Source organism: Garra rufa, chromosome 11, assembly GCF_049309525.1.
Source record: "Garra rufa chromosome 11, GarRuf1.0, whole genome shotgun sequence".
Taxonomy (NCBI): Eukaryota; Metazoa; Chordata; class Actinopteri; order Cypriniformes; family Cyprinidae; genus Garra; species Garra rufa.
Window position 1 is genome coordinate 40,612,644 of NC_133371.1, and position 23,073 is coordinate 40,635,716.

Sequence of the window (23,073 nt, forward strand, 5' to 3'; positions counted from 1 at the left end):
TATTCATAGCTGGGTAGTAACTGATTATATGTAATCTGGATTACGTAATTAGATTCCAAAAATGAAGCCCTTGTAATTAGATTGTTACATTTTAAAATACTTCAAATCAAGACTAGTTCCTTTTTTTATTGAATACTTGATTACATATTATTCACACAGTAATATTAAATTATCAGTAAACAAATAAATAGATTTACATATGTTCTTTTCAGCTGCTTAGATAAAGAAACAAAATCACCTACATCTTGATTGGCCTGAGGTTGAGTGAATTTTCATTTTTGGATGAAATATTGTTTAAGAATGACACCAAAGTACATAAACAAAAAACCTACATACAACGGTATCCTTTTAGTTTTTATCAGATTTTTATTTTCTCACAGGGGTGGACCTTGTGGCACAGTTCGAGCAAGAGTAGGGCATTTGCCGCAGTAGGGAAGTGTACAAGATCAAAACATCCTGCTCAGGAAATGAGGACCTTATTGGTGTACTGGAGTGTCCCATACAAAATTCTCACCGAATGCACCTGAAATCGCTGATATTGAAGGTGCCAGCATACATACATACATCCGTTTGACATGAAAAGAGAAAAGAAACATGAAGCAGGTTGAAGAAACAATTCATCCCGGTCCAATCCACCATGTCCAGAAAAATCAAGCAAGGTACTATGATCTGTTCGAATGCTTTCAACTAAAACATTTACTCGCATATTGTTGAATGGAGGTATTTAACATCAAAGGCAGTTAGAGATCATTGGGCTAATTAATCATGGATGACTCCATATTGCTGTCAATACTTCATGTACCATTTTGTTCCAAAAAATCTGTTGGTGGCAAAGTCCCTGAAACAAGACAGAAGTTAATGTGTATTTACAAAACAACCCCCTGGAATAAAATTAACTGCCATGAAATGGAATGTTCATGGAGCGGCGAATCCTACCAGATTCTCGCAAGTCAAGTTAGGCAGCAATGCAACAAGGATCTCGGAGTGAGCTTCAATGCACAACGGCTTCTTCCTGGCATTTACTCGCTCTTAAGCTACAACTACTCCAAACTTGCACGAGAGGGACGCCTCGACCTGGAATTCCTCCCAGACTTCCTTTTTGTTGTGCCGTAATGCTCTCACAGTTATCAAGTAAACGTGCAATTTAAGCATTATCTTACAGTCATGAAAAACAATCAGCTTTGTAAGGAATTAAAAGAACATTAGTAGGAATACAGCATAGAAAAAGACAGATAAGATAGATTAGACATGATGCTGAACACTTGATAGCTCCTTCACACACACTCTCTCACACACACACACACACTCACTCACTCAAGTTCTTCAAGACGGAGTCTATCAAACGACACACTTCGTCTTTCTAAAGTTCACACACATCTCGACACTATCAGCAGGCACACTAGCGCTTGGAGAGCTCGTTTGATAACCAGTCCAGTCCTTCATAGAGTCCGGTGCCTTGTGTAGCACAGGTTGCTTGAACGTACCACTGTGGAAACACACAAGGGATAGTTAAAATGCAGTCGATGTTTAACAAAGTGCATTTTAGAGTCAATTGGGTATGTGTTTACCGTTCTACTGCGTAGACTTTGCAGCCCAAGTTTGTCTGTGAGTTCACTGACAGCCATGGCGTTAGGCAGATCCTGTTTGTTTGCGAAAACCAGCAGCACGGCATCCCTCAGTTCATCTTCTTGCAACTGTAAAAAAAAAAAAAAAAAAGTCAACAAATCATATATGGTACATATGGACCAAAAAAAAAAAAAAGTTTTGGTCACTACCGAAACAAATGTATGTTTTAGCCCATTGGCTGAGGCTGATTTTAACCACACCCCTACATTTATGTTCAGTAAATATTTGTGTCACTCTCTCAGAGCTACATGGTGAGTAGATGGGCTCATCATTTTGTGGTAAATGTGTTCAAAAGTCTATGTGTAACTTTAAGAACCGTCACTACCGAACGCCATTTTTCATAATTAAACACTTTTTTGGGAGTTTATTTCCCAAAAGAAACAGTCACAACCGAAACATCTGGTGGAGTTTTGGTAGTGACATATTTGGTTTTTTTAGGGTATTATCCCATAAAAATTTCACAACCAAAAAATTGTGGAGTTTCGGTAGTGACATTTGTTTTTTTTAGGGTGTTATCCCATAAAATTGTCACTATCATAACAGTCACAACCAAAAATTTGTTGGAGTTTCAGTAGTGACATCTTTGTTTTTTGGGGGGTGTTGTACAATAAAATCGGCACAAACATAATGGTCACAACCGAATCATGTGATGGAGTTTCAGTAGTGACATTTGTTTTTTTAGGGTGTTATCCCATAAAATTGTCACTACCATAACAGCCACAACCGAAACATATGGTGGAGTTTCGGTAGTGACATATTTGTTTTTTTAGGGTGTTATCCCATAAAATTGTCACAACCAAAACATGTGGTGGAGTTTCGGTAGTGACATTTGTTTTTTTAGGGTGTTATCCCATAAAATTGTCACTACCATAACAGTCACAACCAAAGATTTGTTTGAGTTTCAGTAGTGACATTTGTTTTTTTAGGGTGTTATCCCATAAAATTGTCACTACCAAAACAGTCACAACTAAAAAATTTGGTGGAATTTCGGTAGTGACATTTGGTTTTTTTTTTAGGGTGTTATCCCATAAAATTGTCACTACCATAACAGCCACAACAGAAACATGCGGTGGAGTTTCGGTAGTGACATTTGTTTTTTTTTGGGTGTTATCCCATAAAATTGTCACTACCATAACAGTCACAACCAAAGATTTGTTTGAGTTTCAGTAGTGACATTTGTTTTTTTAGGGTGTTATCCCATAAAATTGTCACTACCAAAACAGTCACAACTACAAAATTTGGTGGAATTTCGGTAGTGACATTTGGTTTTTTTTTTAGGGTGTTATCCCATAAAATTGTCACTACCATAACAGCCACAACAGAAACATGCGGTGGAGTTTCGGTAGTGACATTTGTTTTTTTTTGGGTGTTATCCCATAAAATTGTCACTACCATAACAGCCACAACCGAAACATGTGGTGGAGTTTCGATAGTGACATTTGTTTTTTTTTTAGAGTGTTATCCCATAAAATTGTCACAACCAAAATATTTGGTGAAGTTTCAGCAGTGACATCTTAGTTTTTTTTTAGGGCATTATCTCAGAAAATTGTCACTACCGTAACAGTCACAACTAAAAAATTTGGTGGAGTTTCGGTAGTGTAGAATGAGTTAAAGTTGACACAGCAAGTTTTTGTTGAATGCAATAACATAAACTAGCATTTTCAGGATTCTAGTCAAAATGACTGGAATACAAATTGCACAAGAGGCTTAAAACATATTACATGGACTTTTCTCAAGGTGCTTTGGTAAGAGAATCTTCACCAAGAACAAATACAAATGTAAACATTTTGTAACTTGATCTCAATTTATGTTACTGAGGATGACAGGTTTTAGAGTGTTTTATGTAATATCCAAAAATTACACTGGATGCTCAAGACAGAGCAATTCTTACCATTTTAGAAAGCTCCTCTGCAGATTCAGCCACTCTCTCTCTGTCATTGCTGTCCACCACAAAGATCAGACCCTGATGCAAAAGAAATAAAAAAAATTAGCTTTAAGATGAACCACTTGAGTACATCTCAACCAATATTGTACTATTTAAAGTGATTTCAGACCGGGATGCTCAAACGGCACTGTTCCTGCAACTGATCTATTATAAGTTACTTCGCATTCAGAAACAGCTAAGTGCCACTTTGGCAGGCAAAACGTCCCTAAATAAAGATCGTACCTGTGTGTTCTGAAAATAGTGTCTCCAGAGAGGACGGATCTTGTCCTGACCGCCGACATCCCACACGGTAAAGCAGATGTTCTTGTATTCAACGGTCTCTACATTAAAACCTGTTCATGAGCAGAAAACAAATACAGTTCAATAACACTTCACTCAAGGTGCATCATAATATTAATATATATTTTATTAGCAGTCCAATTCCCTGGCTGATATTTGGCTGTTAAGAGATTATCAGCTGATGACGGTGTCTAAATGACCCTTTGCTGCCTCGGTTAACGTAGCTCAAAGTGAAAACACGCCTGAAACTGTTTTACCATATTGCCAGATCATTTCAGTAAAATCTTGTGATATGGTGGCAGACAGCAACAGTTGCTAAAATAGGATTGGTCAGTCATATTTAAGGCGGGGCTTAATGACAGGTATATTAACAGCACAAGCCTTTGCACTTTATTTCAGCTCTGATACCTGTCAGGGTTGTAAATGGATAAAATACTTTGTATTTTCAAATAATTCGATACATTTCGAATACAAATAATTAAACTCATCACGGAATAAATGAAATTTTATAATATAGTAAATATATAGTATAATAGAAAAGTTATTTTCAGTGTTTATATTTTTTACTGTAACTTTGATTAAATAAAAGCAGCCTTGGTGGGCAGAAGAGGCTTTTTTTTTAATAATTGTAAAAATATCTTTATTATTCTAAACTTTTGACCACCAGTGTACATGTATATTGTGAACAAGTCACACAAAACATTATTTTTAATCGTTATAACTGCATTTTTTCCTTAAAACCCACATTGAACTTCTAAATGCGATGGCAGTGACATTAGCGTTCAAAATGGTGAGAATCTTAAAACAGATTCACATATACCACATTAAGATTTAATCATATCAAGCTCCTTCAGTTTTAAATAAAAAAACTTTACATTGTGAAAGAGTAGAAAATGGAGAACAATCACAGTAATGATGGTGTAATCTCACCTATAGTTGGGATAGTGGTCACAATTTCTCCCAGCTTTAGCTTGTAAAGTATTGTGGTTTTACCTGCAGCGTCCAAACCCACTGAAAAAGTAAAACACATAAGAAAAACGACCTTTATGTGTCAAATTCAATACAGGCTTGTTATTTATTTCTGATTTTATCCATTCATACAAGCTGAAGCTAGCAAGCTAACATTAGCCACTGGCCAAGAAATACACATTAATTGTTGAATTTCAATACGTCCATTAATACAAATCAACAACTTAATAATCATTTCATCTTACACCCATATGTTATCAATTTTGTTTTAAAACTAAACATCTATCACGGAAATACATCAGAAAGATGTATTGTGCTTGAAACACTCACCCATCAGTATTCTCATCTGTTTCTTGCCGAAAAGTCTCCCGAAGAGCGATGAGATGGTCAGACCCATGATGATTTAAAAGTAAAACCTAAACCCTAGCAATAAGCGAAACGATGAAGAATATGTGAGAATGTATTTTAATTAATATTCCGTCTCTTTGTGCTCAGTGTCTCGCCGTCGCTTGACGCGTTGCCACGTAAGAAGAGGAGCCACCGTGGAAGACTTGGCGTCACTTCCTGCTGCAGTTGCACTCGGGGCAGTGATGTCATAATTATTCATAACTTCCGATGTTTTCTGAAACGCCCACGTGCGTTTTATCGTCTGCTAGACTACAATAAATGAACTAAATTGACATTATTTAGTTCATTTACATTTTACAGTTTTGTAAAATATAATCTCTGTATTCACGCTGAATCTGAATGCTTTGGACAACCTTACTTTTTAGCTTATTTTGTTTGTTTATTTATTTGTTATAAAGCCACTAAATTCATAACAAGAATACCTGAAACGATGTATTTTTTTTTATTTATATACACTACCGTTCAAAAGTTTGGGGTCAGTACATTTTTATTGTTTCTTTTTTTTTTTTTATTCACCAAGGATGTATTAAGTTAATATTTAAAAGTTTATTAAAAGTTAATAATAAATAATTTACATTGTTATAAAATATTTATATTTTGAAGAAACACTGTACTTTTTAAACTTGTTATTCATGAAAGAATCCTGGAAAAAAAAAAAATCACAGGTTCCAAAAAATATTTGGTATATATTATCCAACATTGATCATTCTAATAATAAATCAGCATATTAGAATGATGAAAATTCAGCTTTTCATCACCGGAATAAATTCTATTTTAAAGTATGTTAAAATAAAAAAACATTATTTTATATTGTAAAAACATTTTGCAATATTACTATTTTTTTCTGTATTTTTAATCAAATAAATGTAGCCTTGATGAGCATAAGAGACTATTACAAGTCTTACTGACCCCAAACTTTTGAACGGTAGTGTACATTTTATTATTTATTTATTGTTTGTTTGTTTCTTCTTATATCAAATATACATATTTTACATTATTGTTTTTATGATTAATGTTGGATTTTATTTTACAACAATCAAGCTGTCAACAATTAAGTTATGAATTCTACAAAATGATGTCTTTTTCAAATATTTTTTTATATTATTTCGAAACTGTCGGATGTTTGTAGGCAATAACAATTTCGATTTTATTTTCTGCCTCAGTGCAATAATTGGTGCCTACAGCATTTGCAATGGACAAAAAATTATGTCAAACAGTTGCAATGCCTTTTTTTGACCAGTAGAGGTAGTTGCATACTCATTTTAGTGATCGTGGTGCTTGCTGTAAATTTGGGTCCGAGTATTTGCAAGACATGAACACACACACAGACTGTGTTTACTATACCCTTACCCTGACCCTACACCTAAGCCTACCCATCACACAAATCTAAATCTATTTTTGGTCACACTTTCTATTGTGTCCTTAACAATTATGTACTTATGGTCATATTGCATTGCAAAACACCTTTACTTCTATTAAGGTGTAAGAATGGGTAAGGTTGTAAGGGATGGTCAACAGTGGTAATTACAGAAATTAATTGCAAATGTAATTACATATAGGTTTTTTAAAAAAGATAAGTACAATCTAAAAACATGTATGTACACAATAAGTACATTGTACCAAATTATTAATTTAAATGTAAGTACATAGTAGTTAAGGCCACCTAATGTAAAGTGGGACCCTATATTTTTTCATTTTACTGAACAGTAAGATTTCTTTTTTTTTTTTTAAATAAGTCTCTTCTGCTCACCAAGCCTGTATTTATTTGATCCAAAGAACAGCAAACAGTAACATTTTGTAATATTTTTAATATTTAAAATAACTGTTTTCTATTTGAATATATTTTAAAATGTAATTTATTCCTGTGATGCAAAGCTAAATTTTTAGTTCCATTACTCCGGACTTCAGTGTCACATGGTCCTTTATAATACACTGATTTGCTGTTCAAGAAACATTTATTATTATTATTATTATTATTATTATTATTATTATTATTATTATTATTATTATTATCATTATTATTATTGTTATTCAATTATTATTATTGTCAATATTTAAAACGAAGTAATTCTTTAAGGATTCTTCGATGAATATAAAGATCCAAAGATCAGCATTTATCTGAAATAAAAAGCTTTTGTAACATTTACCACAATACTATTCAAAAGCTTGGAGTCATAATGATTATTAATATTATTATTATTTGAATAAAATGAAAGAAGCTAATACTTTTATTTAGCAAGGATGCTTTAAATTGATTAAAAGTGATAATAGAAATATTTATAATGTTACAAAAGATTTCTATTCCAGATAAATGCTGTTCTTCTGAACTTTCTATTCATCAAAGAAACCTGAAGAATTCTACTCAGCTGTTTTTAACATAGTAATTATAATAAATGTTTTGTTTTGTTTTCTGAGCAGCAAATCAAAATATTAGAATGATTTCTGAAGGATCATGTGACCGGAGTAATGATGCTAAAAATACAGCTTTGAAATAACAGGGGAAAAAATTACATTTTAAATACCAGTTATTTTAATTACTAAAAATATTTCAAAATTGTACTGTTTTTACTGATAATAAATAAATGCAGGCTTTGTGAGCAGAAGAAACTTGTTTTAAAACCATTAAAAATATTTCGGTTCAACAGCTTTTTGACTGGTAACATTAAGTAGAATTATATAATGTTTGTTAATCTGATCTCCTATTATTTATTATAGGCTAAAGTTTTACTAAGAGGGTCGACTTTCATGTTGTATCTCCATGGTGACACATACACTATGAAACAAGTTCCGTAATGTAAAACATGTAGTTTTACCCGCAAATGCATGCGTGGTTATGAAATGAGAGGAGAACAGGTGAGACGACAGACGTCACGTGACCAGAGGTTCAACGTCCAGGTGAGACGGCGGGACTCAGTCAGACAGTTGCTGACGGGACACACAACAAACAACAACGAGCTGGCATGTAGTTCATGGAATAAATCTTAAATATCTTCATCATGCAGCCATGCGTATTACCAGATGAAGATACAAAGGTAATTAATCACTTCACAATTAACTACTCACCTGAAGTCAACGAGAATACTGTATAATTTAATGTGGGAAAACAGCATATGTCTTTATTCGCCACTGCACTGCAGATGATGACTGTCAAACTTTCGACTTAATGGCGTCGTTTATTCTTATTAAAATATGAATGTTTTTTAAATTTATTTTCGTCTTTATTTCTTAAACAGATTACTATTTTGTCTTGGATCTACATCTCGACTTTAAGTTTAAGGTGGGAAATACTTTCTCTAACGTTTATTTGACTGACATGTGATTCCAGCATTGTTTTGATATAAGAGCTAGCGATCTGTTGCTTTGAACACAAAGAGAAACCATTGCTTGCAGCTGAAGTTATGCATTTGATTTGAGAGGCAGTAACTCGCCTAACTCGCAGTGCGACTTCTGAAAAGTGAAGTAAGGATTTTAGGAATTTACATGTGACATAATAGGAAAACACATGGGGCAAACCAGTCTGTTCCATTATTTAAGCAGTGTCCGTCATTTTGAGCTGTAAAAGTGTTAGTAATATGAAAGGAAATTTTTTAATAATTGTTTAGTTAATAATTTAGTTATAAAACACGTTTTTCTTGTGAGTCATTATGTGCACCTCTAGTCAAAAGTTTTAGAACAAGAAGATTTCTATTGTTTTTAAAGGAGTCTCTTTTGCAAAACACCAATCTGTTCCATTATTTAAGCACAGAGTCCGTCATTTTGAGCTGTAAAAGTGTTAGTAATTTAAAAAAGGAATCGGATAATACTACAATATTACCATTTGATGGGATAATTTTATTTAAAAGTAATTTTATTACATTTTGTTATAAAACACAGACACTGTTTTCTAAGTAAAAATATTAATTTCTTTTATAATTTACTGAAAAAGTGAGTCATTATGTGCACACTACCAGTCAAAAGTTTTAGAACAAGAAGATTTTTAATGTTTTTAAAGAAGTCTCTTTTGCAAAACATCAATCTGTTCCATTATTTAAGCACAGAGTCCGTCATTTTGAGCTGTAAAAGCGTTAGTAATTTAAAAAAGGAAACGGATAATACTACAATATTACCATTTGATGGGATCATTTTATTTAAAAGTAATTATATTACATTTTGTTATAAAACACAGACATTGTTTTCTAAGTAAAAATATTAATTCCTTTTATAATTTACTAAAAAAGTGAGTCATTATGTGCACTTCCAGTCAAGATTTTTAATGTTTTTAAAGTCTCTTTTGCTAAAAAATCAGCTTTGAAATCACATGTTAAATTACATTTTAAAATATGTTCAAATAAAAAAATACTTAAATTGTAAAAAAAAAAAATCTAAATTGTACAGTTTTTGCTGTACTTTGTATCGAATAAATTACGGCTTGGTGCGCAGAAGAGAGTTCATTAAAAATCTTACTGTTCAAAAACTTTTGACTGGTAGTGTATGCAATTTGTATTTACTGTAAATATTGTTAAAATTATGTTAAATACTGTTAAATTATCAATCCTTTTGAATTTAACGGCAAAAGGCATCCTTGCACAAGCCATCACATTAACATTTAAATGCTCATATTTAACTTAATCATTCAAATTATAGTGTTTTATGTGGCATTTTATGTTGTTTATGGCAATACTGTATGTCATGTGTGTTTACAAGTACCTCTATACAGATTTGTGACCAACCACAGCAACTAAAATGTGGCTAATGTGGTAACATCAAAAATAATTGATGTTATTTAAGTCAAATGTTCTATGTAACATCTAAAAAGTTAGTTTACCCTGACAAAACTAAATGTAAGTGTTAGATGAGGCAGAAATAGGTTATTAAGATTGCTTTTTCAGCTTACCAGTTTACAGTGTAGGAGAGACCAGGACAGAAATGGCTCACAAAGTAAAAGTCTTAACTTTTGTCTCATGTGTGGTTGTTGTTTTTGACTTGAATGCATTTATCACTTTGCATTGAATAGTTCTTGAAATGTTCTTTCTTTTGCAGTCTGATAGGTAGTTGTTCTGTTGTTGTGGTTTCCATTGTAAAGAGAAAGCATCTCAATGAACAGGTGAGGAAACTACTAAAATTGGCCAAAAAAAGTAAATGTTTTTATTAATTTTTATTACAATTTATTATATTATATGTTTTAGTTTTTTAGTACATCATGTTACGAGTGTAAGTAAATATTTTATATTTATTTTAGTTAATGTTTATTTTGTTTTAAGGATAAGGAATTTTTTATGGTTTCAGTTTTGGTATGGTATCTGTATAATCTGTATGCAAGAGTGAATTGTCATCTTGAGGAACAAATCTGATTAAGCCACCATGCTGTAATCAATGTCATAAAAACTAGGGCACAATGTACTGTATTAATATGCTATTTTATGTATGTTACGTCTGTATTTTGAATTTTGCACATCACTGCATCATGTTTTATGGTTAATGGAAACGTCTATAAAATGACAGAATAATGTCTGACTTCTTAGCCTCTAAATAGACACATAAAATGGCAACTTAAATGTATTTTCAGCAAATCTGATCGCCTGACGTGAGGCAGAATTTAATGCATCTACATTCCCCAGCTGAAGCACATTTAGAGTACATGCATTCCCCACTATTGCTGCGAATGTCAACAGCGATGGTCAATATTAGCTAACAGTGTGCCCGTGCACTCAAACACAGGCTGAGCATGAAAACGAAGCCCTCTGATTACATCACTGCATGCATTTCTCTTCATCAGCATCACACCCTTTAGATAATTTCTTTGCAAAGTTCACCATAACATTTGTAAAAAATATTTCTTCAGTAGTCTCAATCAGACAAATCTTCGTTTGCAAATATGCAGCATGTTCTTCATGTTTTAAAGGAGAGCTATTATGCTTAACATCTCAGGTGTCCCCAGAATGTATCTGTGATGTTTCACCTCAAAATACGCCACAGATTATTCATTATATCATTGTGAAAATGCCTATTTTGAGTGGAAGTAGAAGCACTCTACTATTTTTGTGCATGTCTCTTTAAATGCAAATGAGCTGCTGCTCCCCGCCCCCTTTTCCAGAATAGAGACAGAGCACTTTGTATTGCTGGAAGCGGACTCCTTGTCATTTCTGACTTTTAACAAAAAGCAGAACAATGTCTAAAAGCTGCTATGAGACAAGGTGTACAGAAAACAAGCTAAAAAACACAGAACTACGTTTTTATAAGCTGCCGACCCCAAAAACGAGAGTTTAAGGACACAAGTAGTTGTAGATGTCATGGTATTTCACGTTGGGCCATTCAGTTGGATCATTTCTCCAACAAAAAGAAGGTAAGGAAAAGGGTGCACAGACATAGACCAATAAAATTTAGTTTCTCAATATATCTCCTCCTTTCAGGGTGGTGAAATAATCCTTTGACATGGTTAAATAATGAATCTAATTAACTCGATTTAGGATAACCTGCAATTAAAATCTGAAAGCAATCCGCCATTGGGGATACTAACTCTACACGTGCACATTCAGTGCGGAAAAATAAATATCTCTATTGACACAATGCCCTGTACACTGCGTTTGCTGAATGATGGCTTTGTTATGCAATGACTTCCTCGAGCGGCTAAGAAATAAACATCTCTGTAACAGGTGTAGAATTACACACTATTTGTTCATTCAGTGCTTTGTAAGTCTTCTGCTTTAGTTTGTGTTTATATAAAACAACTGAAGAGACTCATGCATGCAGGGTGTTGAAATAATCCTTTGACATGGTTAAATAATGAATGTTTAGTTGCCATTTTTTTAGGTCGACAGCTTATAAAAACGTAGTTATGTGTTTTTTAGCTTGTTTACTGTACACCTTGTCACGTATCAGCTTTTAGACATTGTTCTGTTTTTTGAACAATGAAAAAAAACATCTGTTTGGTTTTGTTTATCATGTCTATCAAACTGAAATCATCCGTTTTAAAGCCATATCAGTTTAAACTTCTGATATGTGAGTACTGAACTAAGTTCTCTTTCATGTCTTATTGTGCTTAAAGTGTCAAATACACACCGGTTTATGTCAAAAACACACAAGAGTTACAAAAACAGTTGGTTATGTCTATGCAGGTAAACAGCTGCGAAAGAAATCACATTTGCTTTGTGGCAGCAGTGTAATATACAGTAAATCAACAAATCCACTGCTCTCATGTCTCCTCTCAGGCTGGCACTTTAAATAGTGTTCTGTAGCATGCTTTGTTCGAATTTCCGCCATGGCGTTAGAACTGGTACACCATAGTCGTTTGCGAAGACAAAATGGCGGCGCGGGTGGAAACTCGCAGATTAAGGGGTGGTCATTTTAAAATAAGATCCCCTCACGGGACAATCTGAGCAGCTCATTTTTTAACAAGATAAACTGGGTTGTCCTTTTTCACGTTTTCTGGTTTGGTAGGTGCACCGGGAACCTGATTATAGCATTTAAAGATAGAACAAGTCAGATTTTTATAATACGTCACTTGTAATGTTCTCTGTGATTGTTCTTGTGTTACAGGCTAAGCCTCTTCTTCAGCTGGCGCTGGCAGATTTCCTGGCAACACTTGTATTGATGATCACCACCATAATTAATTTTCTCTATGATATTTGGCCATTCAGTGAAAATATATGCACATACGGATTGACTTTGTCTTTGGTGAGAAACTGCAGACAGAAACATGAAATCATTTATAGCTGTTATCTAATCAACTCGATTAAGGATAACCTCCAATAAAAGTCTGAAAGCAATTGTTAAAGGAGTAGTTCACTTTCAGAACAAAAATTTTCAGATAATGTACTCACCCCCTTGTAATCCAAGATGTTCATGTCTGTCTTTCTTCAGTCGTAAGGAAATTGTTTTTTGAGGAAAACATTTCAGGATTTCTCTCCATATAATGTACCTCTATGGTGCCCCCGAGTATGAACTTCGAAAATGCAGCTTTAAAGGGCTCTAAACGATCACAGCCGAGGAAAGAAGGGTCTTAACCATCAAAACTGACTATTTATATACCTTTTAACCTCAAATGCTTGTCTTGTCTTGTATAAATATATATTTATTAGTGGTGGGCCGTTATCGGCGTTAACGCCCTGCTGAAAAAAACAGCATATGCTGGTTAGGTATGTTTTGGTGCTGGGATGCTGGTTTTAGCTGGTATATGCTGGTCCTTTGCTGGTTTATGCTGGTCCCTTGCTGGTTTATGCTGGTCCTTAGCTGGTTTATGCTGGTCCTTTGCTGGTTTATGCTGGTCATGTTGCTGGTCTAGGACCAGCATAAACCAGCAAAGGACCAGCATTAACCAGCAACATGACCAGCATAAACCAGCAAAAACCAGCAAGGGACCAGCATAAACCAGCAAAGGACCAGCATATACCAGCTAAAACCAGCATCCCAGCACCAAAACATACCTAACCAGCATATGCTGTTTTTTTCAGCAGGGCGTGCTGCGTTAATGTGAGACAAATATATGTTAATGTAAAAAAAAATATCGCCGTTAATCTATTCTCAAAGTTGGGTTGGGAGCTGGGTCTATACTACGCAAGCTATGATGATTTTCACCTTGATATTTTAGCACGGATGTATACCTAGCCGAATTGCACTGTAGGGGGCGAGAACGAGTATTCGAACCTGTGTGTATGCCTACTGTGAAATTACCACATCAAACCAGACGTGCTAAAATGGATGCAGCTATGAAGCTGCCGGGTTTGCTTCAGGGCAGGGGCGTTGCTAGACCCTTTTTACTGGGGCACGTGCGTGAGTTATAATTTACTTTGATAATCCCGAAATAAAGACATTAAACTATATGCAACAACTGAGATGACGCTTCTAAAAGCAACGCAGTTTAACCGAAGACTATGCACGAAGACATCCATGCCCGTGCGCGTCTGTGTATTTAACTGCAACGCGTGCGTCGTGCAGCCTTTTACGCAGAAGTACATGCAGTGTAGGAATAGTTGGTTACACAAGTTTGTATAGTTAATTGTGTTGTAAATGCAATTGTCAAGCAGTTTGTGATGCATTTTGGAAACAGGAGATGAGCCCCTGGTCTAATGCGCCACCTGGCTTGAGAAACCCGTTCTCAAAGACTTACTTTTAGTCATTATTTGGGTAGCACACATATTCTGAATGCCTTCGGCAGAATTCAAATTAACCATTTTAATCTAGATTAATTCCAAGATTACAGTGAGATTAATCTAGATTTAAAAAAATGTATCTATGCCCACCACTAATATTTATTTAAGAAAATGACAGATCCTTTCGCTAGATGAGACTGAAGCTGCATTTTGGAAGTTCAAACTCGGGGGCACCATAGAAGTCTATTATATTGAGAGAAATCCTGAAATGTTTTACTCGACAAAGAAGAAAGACATGAACATCTTGGATGACAAGGGGATGAGTAAATTATCTGTAAATGTTTGTTCTGAGAGTGAATTGTTCCTTTAATGTCTCCAACCGCTGCGGAAAAAATAATATTTCTATTGACACAACGCCCTGTACATTGCGTTTGCAGAATAATGACTTTGTTATGCAACGACTTCCTTGAGCGGCAAAGAAATAATCATCTGTAACAGGTGTAGAGTTACACACTAGATGTTTATTCAGTGCTTCGTAGATCTTCTACATTAGTTTGTGTTTACATAAAACTACTGAAGAGCCTCATGCACGCACATATAGAACACTGAGTCATGCACTGCCCTATAAAACCCTCATTTGACAGTGAGTTGACACAGTGGGACAATAAAAACTTGAGTTTATTATTTACTTATTTAGGATGATACATACTGAGAGGTCACCGCAGTAAAGAAACTGTTTATTAATAGTGCTTAAAATACAGTTGGACACAAAATAAGGGTTGGACACATTGTAAAATGAGATTTTTATATACACTACTTGTCAAAAGCTTGGAGGAAACAGTTTTTTGTTTTTTATGCTCACCAAGACATGTTCTCTATTTTAAAATGTAATATATTGCTGTGATGCAAAGCTCAATTTTCAGCATCATTACTGTCAAAACTCATTTAAAGCAATGCATAAATCTTTAAACTGAATTGTCAAACTGAAATCAAACAGTTGATGAACTTAAGTAGTTTAAGCATTAACTCTCTGTGTCTTCTCAGGCCTTCTACTGCATCTCGTTTCTGCTAGTCATCATTTATGCCTGTGAGTCAGCACATGCGTTTCAAGGATGGAGGGAAAAACCAGTGCAGGAAGCTTTTGAAACCCAGGTGAGCAGGGTCTGTCAGTAGTTTATAAATCAAATCTATGTTACTATTACATAACAGGACAGCAGATATGAATGTTTGCTGACGCAGCAGTTTGGCTGAGTCTGAGACCTGTCAGGCTGTGCCACATTCCTCCCGCATCTTCCTTAGGTAGTCACATACAATTGTCTGCATGCAGTACATTTCTTAGAAATACCCTAGGAGTTTTTTTTCTACCTGGTTTAACCCTTGAGATCACTAAAATGTTTTTTTTTTTTTTTTTTTGGTCATTTAATGTAGTTCAGTCTTATTTAATAATATATTTAGATCAAAACCTGTTAATTTACAGTTGAGGTCAAAAGTTTACACCCCCCTTTCAGAATCTGCAAAATGTAAATTATTTTACCAAAATAAGATACAAAATGCATGTTATTGTTTATTTAGTACTGACCTGAATAAAATATCGTCCTGAACAGTTAAACTGTTCTTCAGAAAAATCCTTCAGGTCCCACATATTCTTTGGTTTTTCAGCATTTTTGTACCCTTTCCAACAATGTCTGTATAATATTGAGATCCATCTTTTCTCACTGAGGACAACTGAGGGACTCATATGCAACGATTACAGAAGGTTCAAACACTCACTGATGCTCCAGAAGTAAAAAACAATGCATTAAGAGCTGGGGGGGAACTTTTGAACCGAATGGAGATTTTTCTTATTTTGCCTATTTCAGAGGCTAAAAAAAGTGATTCCAATAAGACAAAATAAGTTAAATTTACCCTAATCTTCAAATTCTAAAAGTTTTCACCCCCTGGCTCTTAATGCATAGTTTCCTTCTGGAGCATCAGTGAGAGTTTGAACCGTCTGTAATAGTTGCATGAGTCCTTCAGTTGTCCTCAGTGTGAAAAGATGGATCTCGAAATCATACAATCGTTGGTGGAAAGGGTTCAAATTCACAAAAATGCTTAAAAAATTAAAGAATTTGTTGGACGTGAATGATTTTTCTGAAGAACAGCAGGCAGTTTAACTGTTTAGGACAAACAAAGGTACATATACATATAATTGTTTATATTCTTTGATTGTACTAATTTTGTATGCATTAATTTAGTTGGCACAGCTCTCACGCAGAAGGAGGAGGTTTTGTCTGACCTATATTATTGCATGGTGAGTACTTTCAGTTAGCTTGCATAAATGCATTTAACATGTAAAACTGTAAATATGATAAAGTAATCCTTGGCAGTAACTTTATTGCAGTGTTTATTTAATGATCTGTATGTTTACTTATCGTTGCTTCAGGCTTGTACCAATAATTGGATACTTCATCTACATTTATACCGTCCAGTATACGGAAGCTACTCTTACACCGGCAAACACACCAACGCTGACACCCTTCAGCAAAGGACCCACTGCCAGGTTTTGCAACAGGTGAGAATGATTGTCTGTGAGTGTGTCTGTAAGTGAATGTCTGTACCATTTTACTTAATTCATGTCTGATTCCTCTTGCAGCTGCCTTCTCTTTCTGCATCTCACAAATGATTCATGCATAACAGTGGTAAGAAATTTAGACACCATCAAACAAGTTCAGCTAAATCACCTCTGAAGCTGTTCTCAACAGGCTGTCATTTGTCCAACAGGATCGAGGTCATGCTAATTCCATTCGAATTTTCCCACTGAGCAGTGTGTTGATGGTCATCATCGTCTGCACAGTGAGTACACAAACATTTATAGATGACACTGATGTCTTGTTTTGCTTGAAAAATAAATACCACATGGTTTAATGTTGTATTGTTTAATGGAATGACATTCAAATTCTTCACTGTAGGTGTTTTATGTAAATAATCTCCTGTAATATGCATTTGTCATCCTTTAGGTGGTGTACTGGAAGTTAGAGAGCTCTTATAGGCATTATAAGAACACAAGCATGATCACAATGACACAGAGACATTCAGGAGGGATTTGGTCCTCGGCTCGATACATGATCCTTGTTATTATTTTCTGCTGGGCACCAGGTTAGCACGATAACACACGTTCTTAAATGTGACTTGTTTATAATACGTCTATATGTATTAATCTGAAAGGTTGTAATTATTTTATTGAACTAAATTAAATGTTTCATTTTTTTCAGCTCTAGTTCTCATCTGTCTATCTTTTGCACAACTTACGATACACAGTCTCTTCCCTCTCTATGTCACACAGGTAAAGTATGTTTTCTAAAGCAGAATATAAGTATCAACGTAGTATTATGCATTAGTTGCACATCTTTGCATTAGTATTGGGGATTTTCATTGATTCTTTTAGAACAGTACATCTAACAGAGTGTCTTTATTAATGAGTCATTGAAACGTTCTATCAACCAATTTGTAAAAACACTGGAACTAAATGAGTGTCTTTCTGTATAAGTCACTGAATTGTTCACTCAACCGATTTGTTCAAAAACGCTGATTGGTAAAAGATCGAAACAAGTGACTTTCTTTATAAGTAAGTGATTGAATTGTTCACTTAACAGTACTGTCAGTATGAGTGAGTCATTGAATCACTGAAGCATTCTAAAACGCTGATTCATTCAGAAACCAAATAAGTGACTTTCTGTATTAGTAAGTCATTGAATTGTTCACTCAACTGATTTGTTCAAAAATGCTGATTGGTAAAGGATCGAACAAGTGGCTTTCTTTATGAGTAAGTGATTGAATTGTTCACTCAATCAATACTGTCTGTATGAGTGAGTCATTGAATCACTGAAGCTTTCAAAAACGCTGATTCATTCAGAAACCAAATAAGTGACTTTCTGTATACATCAGTCATTGAATTGTTCACTCAGCTGATTCGTTCAAAAATGCTGATAGGTAAAGGATCGAAACATGTGACTTTATGCGTAAGTGATTGAATTGTTCACTCAATCAATACTGTCTGCCTGAGTGAGTCATTGAATCATTGAAGCTTTCAAAAACGCTGATTAATTCAGGAACTAACTAAGTGACTTTCTGTATAAGTAAGTGATTGAATTGTTCACTCAACCGATTATCCAAAAACGCTGATTGGTAAAATATCAAAACAATTGACTTTGTTTATGAGTAAGTGATTGAGTTGTTGACTCAATCACTACTGTCTGTGTGAGTCACTGAATCGCTGAAACATTCAAAAACTCTGATTCATTCAGGAACTAAATAAGTGACTTTCTGTATAAGTAAGTCATTGAATTGTTCACTCAACCAATTTGTTCTAAAACGCTGATTAGTAGAGGATCGAAACAAGTGACTTTCACTCATACTGAATCAAGTGGCTGTCAGTATAAGTGAGTCATTGAATCGTTCACTCAGTTGATTTATTCAAAAACTCTAATTCATTTCAACATGAAACAAGTGATCATTGAATCATTGAATAATTCACTAATAATTCAGGAACAAAAGTGACTTGCTAAATCTGTAACTACATATTAATTACTCTTGCTATTTTCTATATAAAGATATTGTAAAAATAGTACGCAGTTCTGAATTTAGCCATTATCTGCATGAGTGAGTTATTGAATCATTCACTTAACTGATACAAAAACACTGTCTTATTCATGAACTTAACCGATTTGTTTACAAGTGCTGATTCATTCACAATTGTGTGTTACACTGAGACGCACATTTGCATTTACAAAGCAAAAAACAGACAAATAAAATAGCAATATTGTGTCTAAAATATACAGAAGGCCTAAGTTATTCAATATAAACTTACTGTTTACTGAACTGTTTGTATAAGATTCTTTGAAAAACAATAGTTTGAAAAGATGCATTTTAATCATGTGGAATATTTTTTCCCATGTACTGCCATACAGGCACTGTCGGTGTCACTCCAGGGTTTTCTGAACAGTATTGTGTATGCATGGAGACGACGCAATTTCAGAGATGCCGTTTGGGGGGAACGTCTGCCTCTCATGGCCTACTCTAACAGACACTTCTTTGACCAATCATTAAATGAGCTATCATGAAATCTCAGTATGAAATCGTGTACATGTTATGTTTTCTTAATGTTTTCTATTTATTTTTATATATATATAGTTGTGATATCTTGATAGGATATATTTTGCTGTCTGCACAACAGTAGTATACTTGAAATGTATAAAACAATAGTGGAGTTTCATAAAGACAAATAATTAGTTGATTATTTTCAAACCACACTTTCTCCTTACATACAATACAGAAACTGTATATTTGATATATAAAATGTTCAACTGCAGTTTTGTTGAATAAATGTCTATGTATAGCCATGAAACTAGTATTTCTAGTTCTTGATTGAACGATTTTGCTAGTTCATCTTTTACCCAACAATGACAAAGCATGTCTCAGGGCCGCGGCAGTAAAATGTTTCCTGTGTGATCTCATAAAGTACAGAGCAGTCAAATATGTACTGAACAGAGTGATCATGTCACATGTTAAGTCCACTGCAGGAATGTTCCTTTTGTGTCAGGTTGTGCATAACATTATACAAAACAGAAAGAATAATTAATGAAACAAAGATTGTGTTGTGGTAGATTAGCCTTTATGTTTATTGTGTTTATTGCAGTATTACAGGGGCCATAAAATTGTGACGTGTGGGGAAATAACAGGGTTATGTGGTGTATTACATAAATAATAATGTTATATAATTTGAGATGTCAAAGGTGATATCAAAATTGCTTCATAAAAATGCACTTAGGCAAGTGAACAGTCTGGAAAATGCATTTTCACACTGTGCTCAACTCTTAGTTAATGTCATCCTAAACCCCACTTTTAACCGCAGTTAAAGATGTACTTTAGAACAGGGTTAGCACCACTTTTTATGTTCTAGCTTGATGCTCAGAAACCCACCCAGTCATGCCTCATATTCACATATTTTGGACAGGTATGCACCTTATTCTTCAACGCATGGGTGAGACTTCCAGTTCATTAACCACTATATAGCAAAATAAAAAGAGGAATGACAACATGCAGTAAACACTAAAAGTCTTTGCACTACAAACCAGTGTTTTCATAATTAAGGTAATACATAAAAAATATGGTAAGACATACCAATTTGCAATATCAAACAGCAAAACGAGCAGTTTGTACAGTCAAAAAATAGCTGGATATGAATGAGACCTGAAGCCAGACCCATAAAATTGAATTGAATTATTCACTCAACTGATTCAACAAAAACAACTGAATTTCTTTATGAGTAAATTATTTTTCACTCAACCAATGCTGTCTGTACGAGTGAGTCATTGAATCACTGAATCATGCAAAAACCCTGATTCATTCAGGAACTAAATAGGTGACTTTCTGTATTAGTAAGTCATTGAATTGTTCACTCAACCGATTTGTTCACTCAATGAATACTGTCTGTATGAGTGAGTCATTGAATCACTGAAGCATTAAAAACACTGATTCATTCAGGAACTAAATAATTGACTTTCTGTATTAGTAAGTCATTGAATTGTTCACTCAACCAGTCTGCTCAAAAACTCTGGTTAAAGATCGAAATAAGCGACTTTCTTTATGAATAAGTGATTTAGTTGTTCACTCAATGAATACTGTCTGTATGAGTGAGTCATTGAATCACTGAAGCATTAAAATATGATAATTCATTCAGGAATTAAATAAGTGACATTCTGTATAGGTAAGTCATTGAATTGTTCACTCGAACGATTTGTTAAAAACTACTGCTTCATTCAGGAACTAAATAAGTGACGTTGAAACGCTGATTGGTTAAGATCGAAACAAGTGACTTTCTTTATGAGTAAGTGATTGAATTGTTCACTCAACCAATACTGAATAATTTACTACTTTACTACTTCATTCAGAAACAAAAGTTACTTAATACAATTCAGAACCACATATTACTCGTACTATTTTCTATAAATTGATAAGGAAGTCTCACCCTTAGGCTTACTTCGGCATTGAGGAAATACAAGGATGCGTTTAATGTCGTTAGTTGCACAAGTTGCACGCTGCTTTCGAGCATTTAATAACACTGAGGCCGCAAACCAGCAAATTTTTTTTAAATAGGATTGTATTTAAGGATTCTATTTAAAATTCTATTTGGCAGTCATGGTTAGTCTTGTGGGACTAATAAAGTTGTAAAGTAAAGTAAAGTAAAATGTGTAAAACCTGAATGTTTATTGAGATCAAAATCCAGTTTTTACACAACACACCTTTGAGCAAGGCATTTGGCTTTGATTTTCTTCACGTTCAGTGTCTATATTGTTGAAAGGAATTGCAACTAAATAACAAATGAAAGTTTCAGTGATCATTTGATCACACAACTAGTATGCACAAGTATATTAGATGGGATCATCTTTCTTTAATAACCTCCTGACTCAAACACTGAAACTGACCTAATTTTCACAGCGTTTGTCTGTGTTATCAAGAGATTTATAGATTATATCAAAGGAACACTGGACAAAAGTATCTCCTAATGATCGCTTCTTATCAGAAACAGCTGTCTTTTAATTGTCTAAAGACAATAAATCTATTGATTAAGGGTCTCATATATGTTCACTTTTACTGTGTCATTCTTACGTATATATGCTATTATAATAAGCACTATAACATCACTAGCTCAACTGGCTGATATGGGGTCAGTGGTGGATCAAGACAGACTTGCGGTTGTGTAACTTACAAGGGAAATATGCTAAAAATGTAGCTTGTCTAAGAAATCTGAACTGTAAAAATGTGCATGTGAAACAGGGCTCAGTGAGGCATGAAGAAAACAAATGCAGATTTACTTACTTTAAAATAAAACTCCAATTTAGAAAGTTAGACATGACAAACCATGAGTGCTCAAGACACAAGCATGAGGGCTTCATGCAAGACAACTTCAGAATAAAAGTACATTAACAAATCAAACGACATGGAAAAATGACACAAAAAATATCTTAGAGAGAACCAGAGAAGGGGAAAAGGGCACGGTAGGTCTGTACAGTTTGGGGCATGATAAAGGTCATAAAGTCTAGAGTAATAATATGGTCATAAAAAAGTCCTTTGGCTGCAAAGTGATGGCAGACAAAACCATAAATGTGGGCGTTTTAATGTGGATTTGGAAAAAATAAACCAAAAAATCTGAAGAAATTGCTATTATATCTTAGTTTTCTGGTTACATATTTACTGTATATTTCTTTTATTATCAAAAATAGGCGTTTACATTACATATAACAATAATAAAAAAAAGTCTAAGGTCTGTTTTTTATGTCATGAACATCATACTTAAATGAAAAATGACAGTTTAACCTGCATGTTTGCATGAATTTTTAAGTATGAGAGCATGTGCTAAATTGTGAATGTATTCAATATAAACATGCAGAGATCAGAATACAGCATGACCTTGAGTTACTTGTTGCTGTATTAAGAACAGTTTTATTAAAAATAAAATAAATATAAATATTTTCATTATTTTTTGCATTACCTGAAAATTCAAGGCAGTGTTATTTTATTATCACTGAGCTACTATTATAGTTTTTATTTTTCAACATTTTCAAAGTTTTATTTTCAACAACATGTTATTGTTATTGTCATTTTTTTTTCATTTGTAATATACTATTTTATTATATATACTGCCAGTCAAAAGTTTTTGAACAGTAAGAATGTTTTTCAAGAAGTCTTATCTGCTCACCAATCTTGCATTTTTTTGATCCAAAATACAGCAAAACAGTA

At 34.1% G+C, this 23,073-nt stretch overlaps 2 protein-coding genes across 2 annotated transcripts; one reads left to right on the forward strand and one right to left on the reverse strand.

Moving 5' to 3' along the window:
- Nucleotides 1-346: 346 nt before the first annotated feature.
- On the reverse strand, nucleotides 347-5,365 carry LOC141345175 (ADP-ribosylation factor 4-like). The gene is made up of 6 exons (XM_073850044.1): nucleotides 5,150-5,365; nucleotides 4,781-4,861; nucleotides 3,794-3,903; nucleotides 3,518-3,589; nucleotides 1,569-1,694; nucleotides 347-1,486 (listed from the first exon to the last, which is right to left on the reverse strand). Exons 1-6 carry the CDS (start codon nucleotides 5,214-5,216, stop codon nucleotides 1,400-1,402), a joined length of 543 nt encoding a protein of 180 aa, XP_073706145.1. The 5' UTR covers nucleotides 5,217-5,365; the 3' UTR covers nucleotides 347-1,399.
- A 2,765-nt stretch (nucleotides 5,366-8,130) lies between these two features.
- LOC141345174 (uncharacterized) lies at nucleotides 8,131-22,674 on the forward strand. The gene is made up of 12 exons (XM_073850043.1): nucleotides 8,131-8,259; nucleotides 8,461-8,504; nucleotides 10,247-10,310; nucleotides 12,743-12,880; nucleotides 15,340-15,447; nucleotides 16,530-16,585; nucleotides 16,718-16,846; nucleotides 16,928-16,973; nucleotides 17,056-17,127; nucleotides 17,292-17,430; nucleotides 17,547-17,617; nucleotides 19,242-22,674. Exons 1-12 carry the CDS (start codon nucleotides 8,224-8,226, stop codon nucleotides 19,392-19,394), a joined length of 1,056 nt encoding a protein of 351 aa, XP_073706144.1. The 5' UTR covers nucleotides 8,131-8,223; the 3' UTR covers nucleotides 19,395-22,674.
- Nucleotides 22,675-23,073: the final 399 nt, after the last annotated feature.

Coding starts and splice junctions, on each gene's coding strand:
- LOC141345175 (XM_073850044.1), bottom strand. CDS start 5,216: ATGGGTCTGACCATCTCATCGCTCTTCGGGAGACTTTTCGGCAAGAAA. Junction 3,904..4,780: donor GACCACTATCCCAACTATAG/GTGAGATTACAC, acceptor GCTCATGAACAG/GTTTTAATGTAGAGACCGTT. Junction 3,590..3,793: donor ACTATTTTCAGAACACACAG/GTACGATCTTTA, acceptor CTTTTGCATCAG/GGTCTGATCTTTGTGGTGGA.
- LOC141345174 (XM_073850043.1), top strand. CDS start 8,224: ATGCAGCCATGCGTATTACCAGATGAAGATACAAAG. Junction 10,311..12,742: donor GAAAGCATCTCAATGAACAG/GTGAGGAAACTA, acceptor CTTGTGTTACAG/GCTAAGCCTCTTCTTCAGCT. Junction 17,431..17,546: donor TATTTTCTGCTGGGCACCAG/GTTAGCACGATA, acceptor CATTTTTTTCAG/CTCTAGTTCTCATCTGTCTA.